The sequence below is a fragment of the Alexandromys fortis genome, unplaced genomic scaffold (assembly GCF_014885135.2).
Source record: "Alexandromys fortis isolate MF-2015 unplaced genomic scaffold, M_Fortis_MF-2015_v1.1 scaffold_0, whole genome shotgun sequence".
In the NCBI taxonomy this organism is placed as follows: Eukaryota; Metazoa; Chordata; class Mammalia; order Rodentia; family Cricetidae; genus Alexandromys; species Alexandromys fortis.
The window spans coordinates 37,765,794-37,782,850 of NW_026067949.1; the positions used below are offsets into that span (position 1 = coordinate 37,765,794).

At 33.8% G+C, this 17,057-nt stretch overlaps 1 protein-coding gene across 9 annotated transcripts in view; it reads right to left on the bottom strand.

Annotated features, from left to right (window-relative positions):
* Epha5 (EPH receptor A5) overlaps window positions 1–17,057 on the bottom strand; it is a 278,614-nt gene that overhangs the window by 246,275 nt on the left and 15,282 nt on the right. For all 9 annotated transcript variants that reach the window (XM_050150286.1, XM_050150285.1, XM_050150284.1 and 6 more), the window contains exon 2: window positions 6,179–6,243. In XM_050150286.1, coding sequence (XP_050006243.1) covers window positions 6,179–6,243 — 65 coding nt within the window. The remainder of the gene's footprint in view (window positions 1–6,178; window positions 6,244–17,057) is intronic.

Below are 17,057 nucleotides of genomic sequence, written 5' to 3' on the forward strand. Positions count from 1 at the left end.
ATATGCATGTATATGTAGGCATGAATATATAGTAAATATATATATATATATATATATATATATATACATGAACATGCAAAAATAAATGGCCTGGTGGACATGTTATTATGAGGTCAAGAGAAATGCAAGAGAAGGTCAAACAATGTTTACTGGCTGCCAATACTCAATGTTATTCCAAGTCACATTTGTTTAGTACTTTATAATTTATGATCAGTTTTAAAATACAAAATATAAAGTTTTTCTATAGTAAGTGTTTATTGACAAGAACTGAGCTGTCTTATAAACAGCATTATGGGACAACCTCCAAAAATACCATTGTGTGTGTGTGTTGATCATCTACTTCTGAGGATGGGCCATGCCCTTAAGTGTGGTTTTATTCTCAGTAAGGCTCTGTTGGAGAAACTATTTTTTTTCTTTGTGAGCAAGTATCACTTGGAGATAGATCCTGGGTTAAGAATGGGCACTCATGTTCACTTCCTGCCTCAGCATTGCTACCCCACCTGTCTTATACCTGTGTAGGCTCAGAACATGCTGCTGCATCTGTGAGTTCTTATGTGTATCAGTTATGATTTATTTAGAAGGCTCGGTTTCCTTGGTATCTTCCAGCCTCACTGGCTCTTACGCCCCCCTCTCTGCCTCCTCTTTCACAAAGTTCCTGAGCCATGAGGTGAAGGATTTAATAAAGACAACCCATTGAGGACAGAGGATTCCAATGTTTCTCGCTTTCTGAACGTTGTCTACTTTCTGTATTTGTTCCCCTTTACTGCAGGAGGAAGCTTCTTTGATGATGTGTCTAATTTTATAAAAATGGGTATTGAGGTTCTAAACCTGGGTTCTCATAATTGAATAAGATGCACTTTGATGACCGAGAAATTTCCCAAATTCATTTCTCATACATGCTTAACCCATAAAATATGTTCACCTCTGTGTGCTCCTGCAGGCTCCAGTATGTGTTTATGCTGAAATACAGTCATGAAGAACATGAACCACAGAACAAGTATTTGGTCAGTGAAGGCCAAATATGAATGTGGTCCTTAACACTGAATTGTCCAGTAGGGCCCAATCCAGCTCAATTTTAGTAAGTACCCACTAAAATGCTGTCACAATGACAAAATTGAATACAGCATGCCTTAAGCTGAATCTCTGTCATCAAGTGATATATGGCTGTATTATATCAAGTCACAAAATTATTCTATAAATAAACCATTCTCAAATCAATTATTGTTCCTTAAAATAAATGTGCAAACTTATGAAAAATATAATTTATCACTTTCTATGTTTTTATCAGCATGAAATAGGGAGGATAAAAAGCAAAGTTTGAGAGATACTAGTAAAGTTCTATTTTAAAAAATAGAACTCTGCTTTTTATAACCTATTTCTTAGATATTTCCAGTAAAAATATGTCTGATATTTTATTTAATGAGAGAAAGTGCCAATTTCTCCTTAAATTAAATTTACTTTTGCTGGGCATGCAATTCTTTCTAGAGAGACTTGCTTTCTTTTTTTAGCATTTAAATACACTAGGGGTTAACTAATTTTTAATGAATTATCTACATATAATAGTACTACTGAGTATTTGTGATACATGGTGAGATATTTCTCACACGATGCTGCCACAAAGTTCTCTCTGGTTTTAACAATTGTGGACCTTTTTGTTTTACTTATGTTTGCTGATAAATATGTGTTTTGTTTTATTTCAAATATGAGATTATTCCAATTACTTCATCTTCACGAATTGGCCCTGTCCCTTTGAGCTACTTATGCCCTTTTCATTGTCTCCCTTTCAGACAGGGAGAGCCCCTTTGTTCTACTTCCGCCCTTATTCTCCCTTTCTTCTACTCGACCAAGCCTCTTGTTGGATATTTGTAGTGGATTCTTTTGTTCAGGTTTTACATTTTTCCCTCTATATAATATGTTTCCTTATAAGATAATCAGTCCCTATTGTCATTCTGAATTAAATGAGATAAAGTTATATTTTATTTAGTCTTACTGTCTTACATTTCCTTTTAGTCTTCTACATATTTTATTTTTTATTTATTTATTTATTTTATTTTATTTTATTTTATTTTTTGGTTTTTCGAGACAGGGTTTCTCTGTGGCTTTGGAGCCTGTCCCAGAACTAGCTCTTGTAGACCAGGCTGGCCTCGAACTCACAGAGATCCGCCTGCCTCTGCCTCCCGAGTGCTGGGATTAAAGGCGTGCGCCACCACCGCCCGGCTTTCTACATATTTTAAATTGCTTATTAAAGTTAATAAAGTCTACACCTACTAAGTCCGATGCCAGGAATCCTCAATGTAATTTCTCTTGTTTACTTTTGTCATCCCTGTTTATAACACACGTTGTTCCTTATACTCTGCTTGGTTTTGTTGGAAAACTAGACATTTTAAACATATTGGTGGCATCTGTCAATTTAGATTGCTCCCACTTTCCAGCATTTGTGGATTATTTGTAAAATCACCATTCTAAACTAAGTCTCAAAACAGTATATTTCCCTATACGCGACCATCAATGTGATTGTTTCACTAAATACTAGACAATACCTGAAAAAAAAATTCTCTCCAAATCGTAAGTGTTCTTAAAGTGTTCTTATAGTCACCAAGTGACTGCCTGTGCCTATTGACACGTTCATTGAACTTTTATCTAAGCAACTGTGTTTGTTTTTCTTTTGTATAAGATCTCAAGACCACTCAAAAGTAAAACTTAAATCAATCTCAGTTCTTAATGGAGCAGGCTTACATCCTTGGCAAGTTCACAGTTCTCCTCTTCAGCATTCCTTCTGGTGTCCAACAAGTTTTACTAAATGGTAACTTTAGTATTTATATCAAATTTTACCTACAAATTAGTAGATACTTGTCTTTCTAACAAATTCCAAGATGAAAAATAATCTGACAAAGAGTGTTAAAATTCTAATCTTAATCAATCTTCTAGGAACTTAACAGACATCAAATAATGACAGTTCTTTGCAATTGGGAGCATGAGTGATTTTCTATCTTTCTCTGCTTTTCAGTGCCTGCTCAGCTGGTGGATTCAGGTATTTCAGGGATTCCTGAGAGATTGACAGTTGTAAAAAACACAAGATACAAGCCTTTTTTTTCTTACAAAACTGAGGGTATTTTTTTTTAATAAATGTTCTCTAGGTTACTGTCAGATCATGGTTTATTTCTAGACTTTAAAAACACAGATTCTGAGAATCTCTTCCAATATTGCTCTGACTTTCATAGAAGAGAAAATTATTAGAGGCCAATATTCTATAACTTTTGTTGACATTATTCCAATAACTTACATTTCACACAATATGATATTGCTTATATAATTATAAATTTCACAATCTGTTCAGATTACATTAAAAACTTGTACATTTATTTCTAAACTCATTTAGACTTTGAACACTGATTTTACTTAAAATAATATTATCACCTCTATTATCTTGCAAATAAATGCCACCTATCAAGAAAAATATAAAGATTTAAAGATTTCATACAAATTTTTCTACTTGTAAAACAAAATTTAAAAAAATTACTAAATTTCTTTAAATTAACATATCTTTCTTCAGTATTCATAGTTACAAGTTAGCTCTGTCAAAGACAATATGATGCATAAAAACCTACAGTCATCCTAAAAGTAATGAGCATTATTTTACAATCTAGAAAAGAAACTAGTATTATTACAAAGATTGTAATTAAAAAAACAAACAAAGTAACAGAATATTGTTGAAATGTTACTAAGAGCTTGGTCCTTATACAGAGATCTTTGATTTTTATAAAGGAATGGTACAAGAATTAAACTGTGCCTCCCAAAGCTTTCAGTCCTAAGAGTAACTATAACATCATATTTATAGTCACTCAGACATATACTTTCAACACTGTTTTAATAAATTTCCAGTTGAAATGGTGTCAAAAGATAAAACTAAATTCAAAGGGAATAACACATTTTCTGAGACCTGTAAATATGTAATTTTAAAATGCATTTTCATCAGATATTCAAAAAGGACACTTAATATATTTGTTAAATAAAACATTTTGGGTATATACTCTACAATATAATAGACACACATACACAGCAAGACACATATACATGTATAATAGCAGTTATAGAATTTTAATAGAGCAAAAGGAACAAAATGCAATATAAAAAGGTTAAAAATGACACAATTGACTTGGTTACATTAAGAGTCATTTCATCTGTCTCAATCAATTTTTAGTGTACAGATTCTATCATCTGAACCATATTACTTTTAGTAATGTATGTTGCTAGTTGTTGTTTACTCTTTGTTCTTTTTAACTTATTCGTTTGCAGGTCCACCATCCATCTCACAAATAACTCCCATGGAAGACATTGTTCTTTTATAGGAATGGCCAACCTTAGCTTGGCTTGTTTCTAGCCAGCTTTTCTTAGCTTAAATTATTCCATCTGCCTTTTGTCTCTGGGCTTTCTTATTTTCTTACTCTGTATATCCTACTTTTACTCTTCATGGCTGGATGTGGGGCTGGTGGCTGGCCCCTGGCATCCTCCTTCTCTTGTTCCTTCTTGATCCTCCTTCTTCTCCTCCTATTTATACTCTGCTTGCCAGCCCCACCTATACTTTATTTACCCAGCTAACTGACTTTCAGTTGTTTATGAGACCAATCAGATGTTTTAGGTAGGTAAAGTAACACAGCTTCACAGAGTTAAACTAAAGCAACATGAAAGAATGCAATACCTCTTTGCATCATTAAAAAAAGGTTTCACAGTATAAACAAATGTAACATATCTTAAAATAATATCCTACAATTGTATCTATAAGTGCAATTATAATTTGAAACATCAAAGATATTTGATGTTGCTGAACTGTATAAAGCTAGATGATGTAAGGATTTATAACACATAATTAGGAATTTAAAAAGTTAATATAACCTCTATTATTTTCTTAAAATAACTTTCTTAGGGAAGGGTTTTCTTAGTTTGTTTCCTGTTTCTGGGATAAACAACATGACCTAAAGCAACATGGGAAGGAAAGAGTTTATTTTGCTAATATCTGAGGGAGCAAAGGGCAGGAACTCAAATAAGACCAGAGGTGGGGGTCATTGATGACTACAAGGATTGCTAGGCTTGGTTACTTAGCCCATGTAAAGCCACCTGCAGGCAGGTGGCACAGCCCACAGTGGTTGATTCCTTCCCAAAGAAATTACAATTAAGAAAATGCTCTACAAATGTAGAGAGAGGCTATACCCCAATTTCAGCTTACTCTTCCCAAAAACTCCAGCATGTGTCAGGATGACCAAAACTCATCAGCACAAAGAATAATTAATTCAACCATTGTTTTCATTAATTAGAAAATAATCATTGAATTATTTTGTATAATTAGGTTTCTATCACAAGTATTTTTTAATATTCTCTTGCTTAAAATTATTTCAATCCCATAAAAAAAATATATGAGAGATGTTAAATTAATTGTTTACATGACTATTAAAGTAAGATCAATTGAAACACCTTAAGTATAATTTTGAAGCAAATAACTAAATTGGGGAATTTTGTCAAGATAATTGAGTATAGTGTTGGCTTAGAAATTTTGTCAAACTATTAATGTTGTACATAGTCCTAAAATGGCATTTATTAATCAACTTAATGATTTTGCTTTAATGTATTTCAATAAATAATTTAATAAAATATTAATCGTAGAAATATTTTGGTGAGATAATCTTTTCTGAAGAGTTTACAGTGAAGAAAACTTCAAGATTCAGAAAGAAACTCTTGGATGATGACGGGACTGACACTTGACCTGCTTTTAGACTGATATGAACGTAACAGAATTTCTTGTCATGATTTCGACTTTTTCTGGAAATGAAATAAAAGATGAGTTGGTTTCTAAGTCCATTAACATTGCACACAGACGTAACTAGGTTTCCTCAGCAACTTTCCAGAGGTAGTGGCAAAGCACTGACTTTCCTAGGTGCTGAAGGAAAATTTCTCTTCATGGAGAAATACTGAGATGAAAACAATGCATCTGGTACTTATGGAAAACCCCTGTTGGTTAATTTTTTTTTCGGTCAGTACTATTTTGAAATTCCACCATATACGACCTGATAGAAATAGCCATCTTTTATTAACAAATATGTCCAAGTAAATTTCAATCTTACTTTTGTAGCCTGAAGGCTATGTACTTAGCTTATGCTTTATGGAAACTTTCATAAGATCTTACCCCATTTTTTGGAAAAGCAATCCATCCAAGGTCCCCCATGACAGTGCGTGAATCCAATAAATTCACTGTAAATAGAAAAAAACAACAAACTGAGTATATCCGTATTTCACCCCATTGAGATGGATACCGTGCATATTACTAAGACTAGATTATGTGTTCTTATGATGAATACAAGGGTGACAAATTATTATTATAATGAGAGAAAACAGTTATTTTGTAATAAATGAATGGAGAATTGTAACCAAAGCACTTAAACTATTTATAACCCTAAATCCTGTTGTTATCAAATAAGAGAAAAAGAACAAATAGGAAGAAATAAATAGTACTGAAAAAAAAGTAAAAACTTAGAGTTGACATTAATTTATAGCCTTAAAAGTTATAGCTAAGCTTTTTTCTTTTCCCTCAAAAGCTGCTATGAACTGGCAAATATTAGATTAAGTAACAATAAACATTTTATAAACATATTTAACATTTTCACACTGATAATCAAAACCTTCAATACAAGTTTAAAAGTTTAATTAAAAAACAAATCTATATATTTTTACTCAAAATGAAGAATATAGCAATTCAATGCTTGTTGCTATAGTTCAGAGTACTGTGTATTCCAGATGTCTTCTACTTAGAAACAATTGGGACTTAAAAAGTGGCTCAAGCTGAATTTTTAAGATACGTTATGTCTTGAAGTCATAATATATTTATAAATCCCAGGACTGATATGAATTTCATCATTACAAGGGAATCAACAGTAAGTACACATAGTCACATTGACCAACATATTCTTACACATTGTGCTTGTATTTGGTCATTGGGAAATTAAATCAATTTAAAGGGTAGAGCTAATTACATAATTCAGGTATGGGTATTTTGTTTGTTTGTAACATCTGTTTCTCATAGATTTGTCTAAGCCACAATGTAACTGAACCATTTTAATGGAGCTTGATAGACTGAGCAAAAGAATAGCCATATGTAATTTCTTGAAACTACCTATAACACATACAGGAGATATAATAAATTTATTATTATATCTGCAAGTGTAAGCTTGAAGTATAAAATAAAAAGAGATAGTTGATATGAGTTTCTGCCCTGTCTGATCCCATAGTCATTCAGTCCCAAATAAATACACAGAAACTGTATTATTTGCAGTGCTGTTTGGCCAATGGCTCAGGCATATTTCTAGCTACTTTCTATATCTTATTAACCCATTTCTATTAATCTTTGTATCGCCACGAGGCCGAGGCTTATTGCTAAGTTCTTATGTCTCTCTCCTTTGGCAGCAACATGGTGTCAGGCCAACTCTGCCTTTTTTCTCTCTACATTTAGTTTAGTTTTCTTGCCTGCCTAGCCAAAGCAGATTCTTTATTAACCAATGGTAGGAAAACTGATTCACGGCATTCAGAGGAGAATCCAACATCAAAAGCTGATAGGCAAGGAAATGAATCGTCAGACCTTATCTAGAAAGTAAGAAAATCACTATGAGAGAGCAAGAATCACAACTAAAATTGGAAATTTGGGTATTTCGTTATTTTCTAAAACTTGTAAGCATTTAACATAAAAATTTACTTCATACTACTAAAATCATCATTTTAACCTAATTTAACCATATGGCTTCATATTGTTTATAGAATTGTGAATTCCTTCAAGGATTGTTGCCTTTGCTGAAAATCAAGCATTAAAAGAAGAGAAATTAAACAAATCACAATTATCTTGATCACATAAGTCCTGCAGACATGACACTGTATCTCTCTCTTCAGTAAGAGCCATGCTCTTCATCTTACTGTGTTGTTAGCCTTTCTCGTCTCCATGGGAATAAGGTTACATTAAACATAAATGTCCTTGTCCTCCTTTCAGTGTATCTGGGACACGAGGGCTCTGTCTAGACATGACTAAATGCCAGGGGAGTGAACACTTAATTGTTATGTTTATTCATTTTAATGATTCCTTTGGTTCATCTCCGATATTGAGCAGCAGTATGCCTGTGTAGGTGAGATAAACTAGCTCATATAAACAGAGTGTGTTACGTGCTGTAGTCAGTTGAGCTTCAATCTGCAATCCAAAGTGGTGTGAGTGCATAGGAATGCCTGGAATTGATAAGCAGCCTTCTAGCAGAGCAGCACTTCTCACTGAGGATGGAAAGGGAGCCTATAATTAAGAGTTTGCACTGTTCTTGCGGGATACATGGAATTTGTTTCCATCACCAGTATCAAGAAGATCATATAAGCCTGGAACCTCAACTCAGCAGATGATACCCATTTCTGGGCTTTGCAAGGACCTACCCTCACATGTACATATTTACAAACACAAATACAGAGAGAGAGAGAGAGAGAGAGAGAGAGAGAGAGAGAGAGAGAGAGAGAGAGAAATACACATGCAGAAAAACAAAAAATTAAACCTTGAAAAAGACCAAAACACCAATTGAAGTGTACACACCTGGCTTAGCTCAAATTGTCAATAGATGTGTACCTTATGAATGAATCATCTTATCAGTGAGCTTATCCAGAAGGTGTGTCTGAAGCAGCATTCAAAAGCAGTTACTGGGAGTTGAGAAAAGTCAAGCATGTGGCTAACCATTGCCCTCTAAAAAGCCAAGATACCCAAACAATAATTATGATTTCTAAGTTTCAGTAGTTCCAATGTTAAGAACTACTTTACTTTTATTTTTATAGTGCTATAGAAAGAATATCCCATAATAAAATTTAACATACTTGAAAGTATTAATTTAAAACAAAATGAACACTTATATAAGAATATGAATTAATAAAACAGTAGAGGTTTAATTTACATATAGTAGGGTAGTTTACCCATGCCTTTCCCTTAGATTATACTTCAAAAAAATCAGTGTTAATATGATGGATACTCTTATCTACATTTTAATAGTTTATTAATATTATGATGGAATATGTGAAAGACACTTTTAATAATGTCATTAATGCCTCGATTTCTATACACACACACTTATACATGTATTGTGTATATACATTCACAAAAATTGTAAAGCAGTATTTAAAACAACTGAAATGTAGACAGGGTGCACACAAATGTGAATTTTCCGAAGTTTATTTCCCAGTGACTTTAACAAATTTATTAAAGAGGGGATTGGCAGTAATAGAGTGTAATTTCTAAGTGTCTTCTTTGCTACAATTACAGTAATTAAATTGTTCTGAACAGTATATATGTGTGTTGTAAATTACAATGAATACACAACGAGTATTGATCTTCATTGTACAACTTAATTAAAACTTGTCCTAGAGAAGCCACTAATGAATATAATTAGAGGAAATGTTTGATACCACACTTACTCTGGAAAGCATTAATTAGATATCAGATATTTTGTGGAAAATGTTTTTATTTTGTTATTTATATTTTAAAATGAAACCACACAATGAAACTGAAAAAAGCCTTCAAGGTCATTTTCTCCCTCAAGTATTAGTCGTATAATTATGAGGAAGATGGGCTGATGGTTAGTTAGCAATAAGGAAATAATTTCTTCAGGAGAAATAAGCCCACAGCGATAAATAAGTATGTAATCTACTGCAGATTCTTAGTCAATGTACAAAGGGGAAAACACCTCACTAATATAATGATTTTAAAGTGCTCCTTAAAAGGGTATTTTTGTTGTTTGTGCATGCATGTGTGTGTGTGTGTGTGTGTGTTTGTGTGTGTGTGTGTGTAGCACATGAATATGGGTGTAGTGTCCATGGAGGTCTATAGAGGGCACCAAATCCCACAAAGGTGGCGATATAGGTCATTTCAGACTTGATATGGGTGAAGAGAACTCTGCAAAACTAGTATGTGTTCTTAACTGCTGAGCCATCTATCTCTCCAGCAAGCCTGGTAACTTTTTAATCAGCAAATATATAAGTATTAGCCAAAAATAGATTCAGATAGAAACTATTTCTCAATAATTGCAAGTATACTTTAGTTTTATTATTCAAAAATCAATTTAAATTATTAATCTCAGTGTTTCATGTAACATGAAAATCTTTTAAATAATTTATTTTCAAAAAAGACAAAGAATTGCAAATTTATTTTTGAAGGGACTAACAGACACTAGTAAAACAATTATCAAAAGAACTATGTTTTAAAAGATTTATTCCTCTTAATGTACTTCATACATTCTAACAACTAGAGATAAATATCAATTAAAAATCAGTTATGGGTTTTTGTTAGATTTTTCTAACATCCATAGTTTGTTAAGTACCATTTGATGGTACTTCATTTTCTCTCACATAGAGTTAGCATGAATTATTAAGACCACAAAATGTTGTGGAATACTCAGGAAAAATAAAACAATTCAGTCGCTGAATAGTTAAACAACCAATGAATGATGTCTGATATTGTCACCATCCATCTATGGTCAACAAGGCCTGGGGAAAATGTACAATCCTTGAGGAAAACAAGGGCAATCCAGTGCAAGAAGACATACTTATACTGTTACTGTTCCTTTCCTTTCATGATTTTCACATTAGCAAACACTTATAAGGCCATTTAGACCTCTACTGCTGTGATGGTTTAGGAAAAATGTAAATTAAGAGCAGATAGGACAGCCTTCTTTTTCTCTAAGGACACAGACTTAAAATTCCATAGGGTGCAATACATATTTGATGAATGCTTGCTTACTAAGTTCCTTTCACCACTGCATTCAATTACAGCACACATTTAACTAATCTGTGGAAACAGCCCCACATACACAACTAACTGTCCAGTCTTTCTCCATGGCTCCATTCAGTACAGATGTGATGTTTGACTTCAAAGGCTTGACTTTATAGTTTATCAGCTGCTTCAGGGGACACAGAATAGCTAACAAACACGAGTAGAGAGGAAACAGGCACATGTTTCTCATTGGAAAATTAAATTTGTAAATTGGGTAAAAGTGTTGTTACTGGTTGAGGGATGTTACATAGTTTTATGATATCTTTGACTTGAAGACAGAAATTCATAGCCACACAGAATCTCATGGAAAATGAGTGGAAGAGGGTTTATTTCTCCTCATTTATTCTCAGAAGCTCATGAGCATAAAACTATAAGGAAACACGATATTTACTCATATGTATAAGATGCTGTGCAACTTGATTATACAATCTCTTCCATACACTTGTTTTAGAATCCCTCCACGATGTTCACCAGGAACAATGCTGTCTTGTAATCCTGTTCCGAACCCCAGCATGGAAACAAGGAGCAAGAAAGCATGACACTGGACATGAAGTCTTAATGACAGACTATGAGCCCTAATGCTCGTTCCTGAAATCCCACGTATTCCTAGACACACTTCACTTACTGAGACAACTACCACTAAATAGATCAAGTCCATTCTAACCCAGCAGTGATCTCATTACCTAACAAGCATACATGTGAGTAGTCAGTACTCTTGTTATATTAGTAAAAATATTTCTAAATACACTTATCTACTTTACTTTTAATTTAACTTTTAGTCAGCACTCAAAATAATAGATTTCTTCATGTCGTGTTCACATATATTTAGTTTCACCTGACACTCATCGCAGAAACACACAGTCCTTTCAGCAGTCCCTCAGTCTCTTACCTCATGTCTACCTTTTCCATACCCAGATATCTCCTTTCCAAATTCCTATTACATGTGTTCTGTGCCCCTTCTAATTTAATGGCCTATTCCAAACTCCCTCCATCATATACATGCATACATAAAAATCAGAAGCGAGGGTTTACAAATACAATAGAACATGTAATATTTTTCTTTGTGACCCCTGACTTAAATTGATTAACAGACTTTAAAATAGCATTCGTTTTCTTACAAATGTCATGGGTAAACTTTTTGTGGCTAAATGAAGCACACCCTGATGTGTGTGTATCATGATTTCATTATCCTATTATATTTTGGAGGACAGCTAGGCTGATACCTTTCCCTGGCAATTGTGAGTAGAACAACAGTAAACATGGATGTGCAAATATCACTGTGGAAGAGTATAAAGACCTTTTGGGTATGTGCCCAGGAGTGACGGTGGTGTATCATATGGAATTCCTACATTTGAGGTATTATTTTGTTGCTCTTTGCTTGAGAGAAACCTCCACACCATTTTCAACTGTGAATGCACTTGTATGCACTTCCATCAACAGTGACTAGTTTTCTTCTGTGGACTCCTCCAAACACTGTTGCTATTCTAACCAGGATTTATTTGTTTATTTATTTATTTACTTACTTACTCACTATTAACTGAACAATCTTATTTACTCTTCCAAAGACTAACTATTTAGTTCACCAGTTCATTTAATGATTGCACAGGAACTTTTCGGTGTTTAAATGTTTGCAGTTATTTACACATTTTATTTGTGAGTCAGGTATAGATTATATCTGACTGATTTTTCTCTCATTCTAAACATTGTCTATTCATTCTGTCAATGGATTCTCTTGATTTTCAGGAAACCTTGGTTTATGTAATCCCATTTCTCAATGCATGGGTCTATTTCCTAGGAAACTGTGATTCTTAAAAAAAATTGTCTGTACTTATGTCATGAGACTTGCCCCTTAAATTTTTGTCCAGCAGTTTTATTATTTTACATTTTATACTAAGGTTGTTGTTCTACTTAGACCTTTTATTTTTTTCTGTAGGATTAAAAATATATCCCTGCCAGGTGATGGTGACAGAGGCCTTTAATTCTAACACTCTGGAGGCAGAGGCAGGCCTCTGTGGGTTTTAGGCCAGCCTGGTCTACAAGAGCTAGTTCCAGGACAGGCTCAAAAGCTACAAAGAAACCCTGTCTCGAAAAACCAATATATATATATATATATATTGGGATATATATTTGGGATATATATATATCCCAAATTTCTGCTGCAGGTATATATCAATTGACCTGGATCTTTTATTAAATAGGTTGGGTTTTTTTCAGTGTATGTTATTGGTATCTTTACCAAAAACATGTTTTTATAACTCTGTTCATTTATTTCTAGTTAGTATTTTATGCCCCCTAGGTCTGAGAGTATTTAAGTATTCAAATTAAACTTTTAATTCTCTTCCAATGAGTGTTATATCTATGTTTTCTTTATGAATAATATTAATGAAAAATTGTCACTGCTCCTCTCAATTCCAGCACTACATTTCAGTATTTACCTAACCCATTATAGCCTACATAACCCTCAATTTTCTACCAAAACTTTTCTAATGAACAAAATCCATACACAAACCAATTGCCTCTCTTCCCTACACAGTGAATGGAACTAGGTTATCCAGATACCAGTGTAGTCTTTCTTTTCCTTCATCTTTAGGACCAAACTGAGTGGCTAAACAAATACCACACATTCCCCACCTGTTCTTGATCGATCTCTAGATGACAGGTTCTATTTCATTCTATAAGACAGCTAGCCTGGCAAAAAATCCTTTAGCAATAGTAACTAATTTCACTTCTCTTTCTGTGGTCCCACTATTAAAACAGTTCTGTTCAATGAGCCGTGAAGGGATTTTGCAAGGAAAGGGAATTTCTGAAACCGTTATTGAGCAACAGAACACGGAGAACACAAACCACTCCTGGCTGACCTGGCAGGAGCTGTGTGCTTTTTGGATCAGATCCCAGCTACAGAAAGAAAATAAGAAGAGTGGAAAAGCAAAGCTTGTAGATTAGGAAATATGCTACAATTATATCATAGCTATTGTGATCCATATAACTTGGAGGTCCCTCTCTTAGGACTTTCTTTTATGCAGGAAAATCAATTTTATTACTCATCCTGGTAGATAACATGCTTGCTGTCACTGGCAAAGGTTTGTATCCCAACTGCTAGTATGGGAGCTTGAAGGCAAATTCCTCTTTTGTTTCTAAAGTGTGCTCTTCTTGCCTTGCTTTTCAATAGTTTATAAAAATCTGTTCACAGAATTCTTACCGCTTTTACTCCTGATATACCTGACTCCCCCATATTCATCTTTGAAATTATTTTAAATAATATTTCAATCATTGTATAGCAAGCTCAAAACTAGTCATTACTGCAAAAAAACCTTTCAAATCTTAATTCATTAATTAGTTAAAAATAACTTTCAGTATTCTTTTGATTGTAATTATTTATAATCAATGTAATCAGTATAATCAAACATAACTATTATTGACTGCAAGATTAACCAGTCTTTTTGTTTCAGAATACTATTATTGCTACTAATTTTATAGAGCTTTATTTATTTTTGTTGATGTGTATCTGCTTTTTATGTATCTGTATGTACACCACAGATGTGCAGGTACCACAATGTGATGGCTATTCCTGCCTGTCAACTTGCCTACAACTACAACTAAAACACAAGGAGCTGGGTATGTCTGTAAAGGGTTTTTCTTCATTGAGGTGGGAAGAACTACCTAAAACATGGGCTACAACTTCTGGTAGCAGCCTGTGCAAAAAAAAAAAAAAAAAAAAAAAAAAAAAAAATGGAGGGCAGAAGGACCTGCTCTTTGCCTGTTTGCCCTCACTCTTGCTGATAAATCTATTCCTTCACTGTATTCTGTCATACTTCTTTGTCATGCTAGCATGTACTGAAAGCCAGCTGAGAAGTCCAGGCTCATGAACCCAAAATGATTGGATTCTTGAACATTCTATTGGGAGACTGGGATTGTTGAAATAGTTGGACTACAGTCTTTAGGCTCACCCTAATAAACCCAATCTATGGTATATCAGTTCTATTTCTCTAGGGATTCGTGAATAATACACACCGACAGCAGAAAAAGAGTATCATATTCCCTGGAACTGGATTTACAGGTGCTTGTGAGCCACTCAATGCTGCTGCTCGAAACCAAACTGAGGTCCTCTGAAGAATAATAAGCTTTAACAACTGAATTAATCTTAAGTCTCATGCTATTCAATTTTATACTTTTTAGATGTTTTTACTGTTAATAACAACAATTCGCTTGCTGATTTTCAAATTTAATTACCAGTATTTACAACAGAGAATGGATAGCAGTGGTAGGGTGAGTTTTAATAGAAATGCATTCTCAGAATTGTGAATGAGTACTGAAGTCAAAAGGCATAACCCAATAAGATGGAAAGAAAGAAATTCACCACTCATGTCTACTGGCGAGTCTGTACAAGATGTTTAAGCAGAGCTAACACATAAATCTACTGACGGCTAGATTATGAGTAATGAGCAATCTGCTACCGTCACAGGACACATAGCTTGAAAAGAGCAGTGCCATATGTTTTCAGTGACTACCTTGTCGGGTATGGCAACTATGTTTGTGAAATCTCTGATATTGTTTTCATCTTCTCTAAGAAATGTCAGCCTCGCATGACTTAAGAGTTTAAGAGTTTCTAATACAGAATATTCTTCCTAAGCAAATTCTTTATTCTACATGACTGTGTGTAAAGTGATTTTTTTGAAGGCATCCCTTTCAAAAACAGAATGTTGAAAGTCTAACACTTGAAATAAATGTGCTTCTACACAATTAAATCTAAGAGCGCTTCATGGCACAGATAATGTTCATTATTCCTTTAATACTAGTTTTGTTGCTGTATAACCTCAATGAAAATGATTTTTGGTTTCAAAGACTGAATTCTTATATCTGTAACATCAGTGATTGAAACTAATAAAATTATATGTGTCTGTACTCATACATTTTATCACTTAATCTTAACACTGATCTTTTGGTATGTTATGCTCCTCCTTTTACAGATAAGGAAATTGAAGCTGAGGAAAGTTAAACAGGCCAATGGCCCAAGGTCCCAGAACTAATATAAGTGTATATCTGGAATCTAAATCCACGTTATCTCATCAAAGCCTTTTTTTTTTCTTATTTCTCTATTGAACCCGATCCAGTGTCTGACTTGTTGTATACCACGGTTGGATACCTCTAAATAGTTGCCTTCTGTATAATGACTTTTATTAAGTTAATGGGTTATGAATAGTATGGTACTGATGCCAGCATCTCTCATAACATCCTTAACATATTGTATGCAAGGCAAAACGTTGGAACTGGTGAAAGGAATCAAGAAAGCACTTCCCTTGAAAGCATGAGGACCTGAGTTCAATCCCAATGACCTAAAGAAAAGTGTCAGTCATAATGGTGTGCACCTGTAGTATCAGTGCTAGGAAGGAGGTGAAAAAAATCAACCCATGGGATTGACTAACACATCCAGGCTAATCAGTGTGCTTTGGAAAGGAAAGTCCTTGTTTCAAAGAAGATATATAGCCTCTCCAAGGATGTTACATAGGTTGGTCTCTGAACTCCATGAATGTACACATACATGTTCCCACACAAAATACATAAATACAACATCCACATTTTTAACAAGGTGAAAAATTCAAATGGAGTAATCGTAGTAGAGCAGATGTGAGTCCCGCTCGCTGGAGAATCAGATTTCCTACTGCATTGTTGACAGCAAGTTTTAAGTTGCAAAAAAGAAGAAAAGTAAGCAACAAAATATCAATGAAAGTTCTTTCCTTAATATCTGATTTAGATAGATATTATTCTCTATGCACCTGAGTTGAAGAAATATTGGATCCATATCAGTTCAAACTTTTTATTCTGAAGTATCAAAGAGATTAAAAAATAGAATAAAATGGATGGTGTATATAAGACAGTTCTATGTTTTTACTCATTCCGTATGTCAGGACCTAATTGGCCCTCATTCTTTATTAAATAATATAATATATAATTATTTATTTTCTGGGCTTCAGGTTAGAATAAGTAATGATTGGATCTGAATATATGCTGATAGAGAAACTGTCACAAATGCATAGATATAGTCTGTGAGTTTAGTATATATTTGTCTTGGTATTTATTTTTATTTTTTATTTATGTGTATGTATGTGTGTGTGAGTGAATATATGCCATGTGTTTACTGGTGTCATACATGTAAGAAGAACATTCTGGATCCATAAATATTCCCAAAGTCAGGAATTTTGAAGGCATAATTTTCCTTGGTAACATTTGC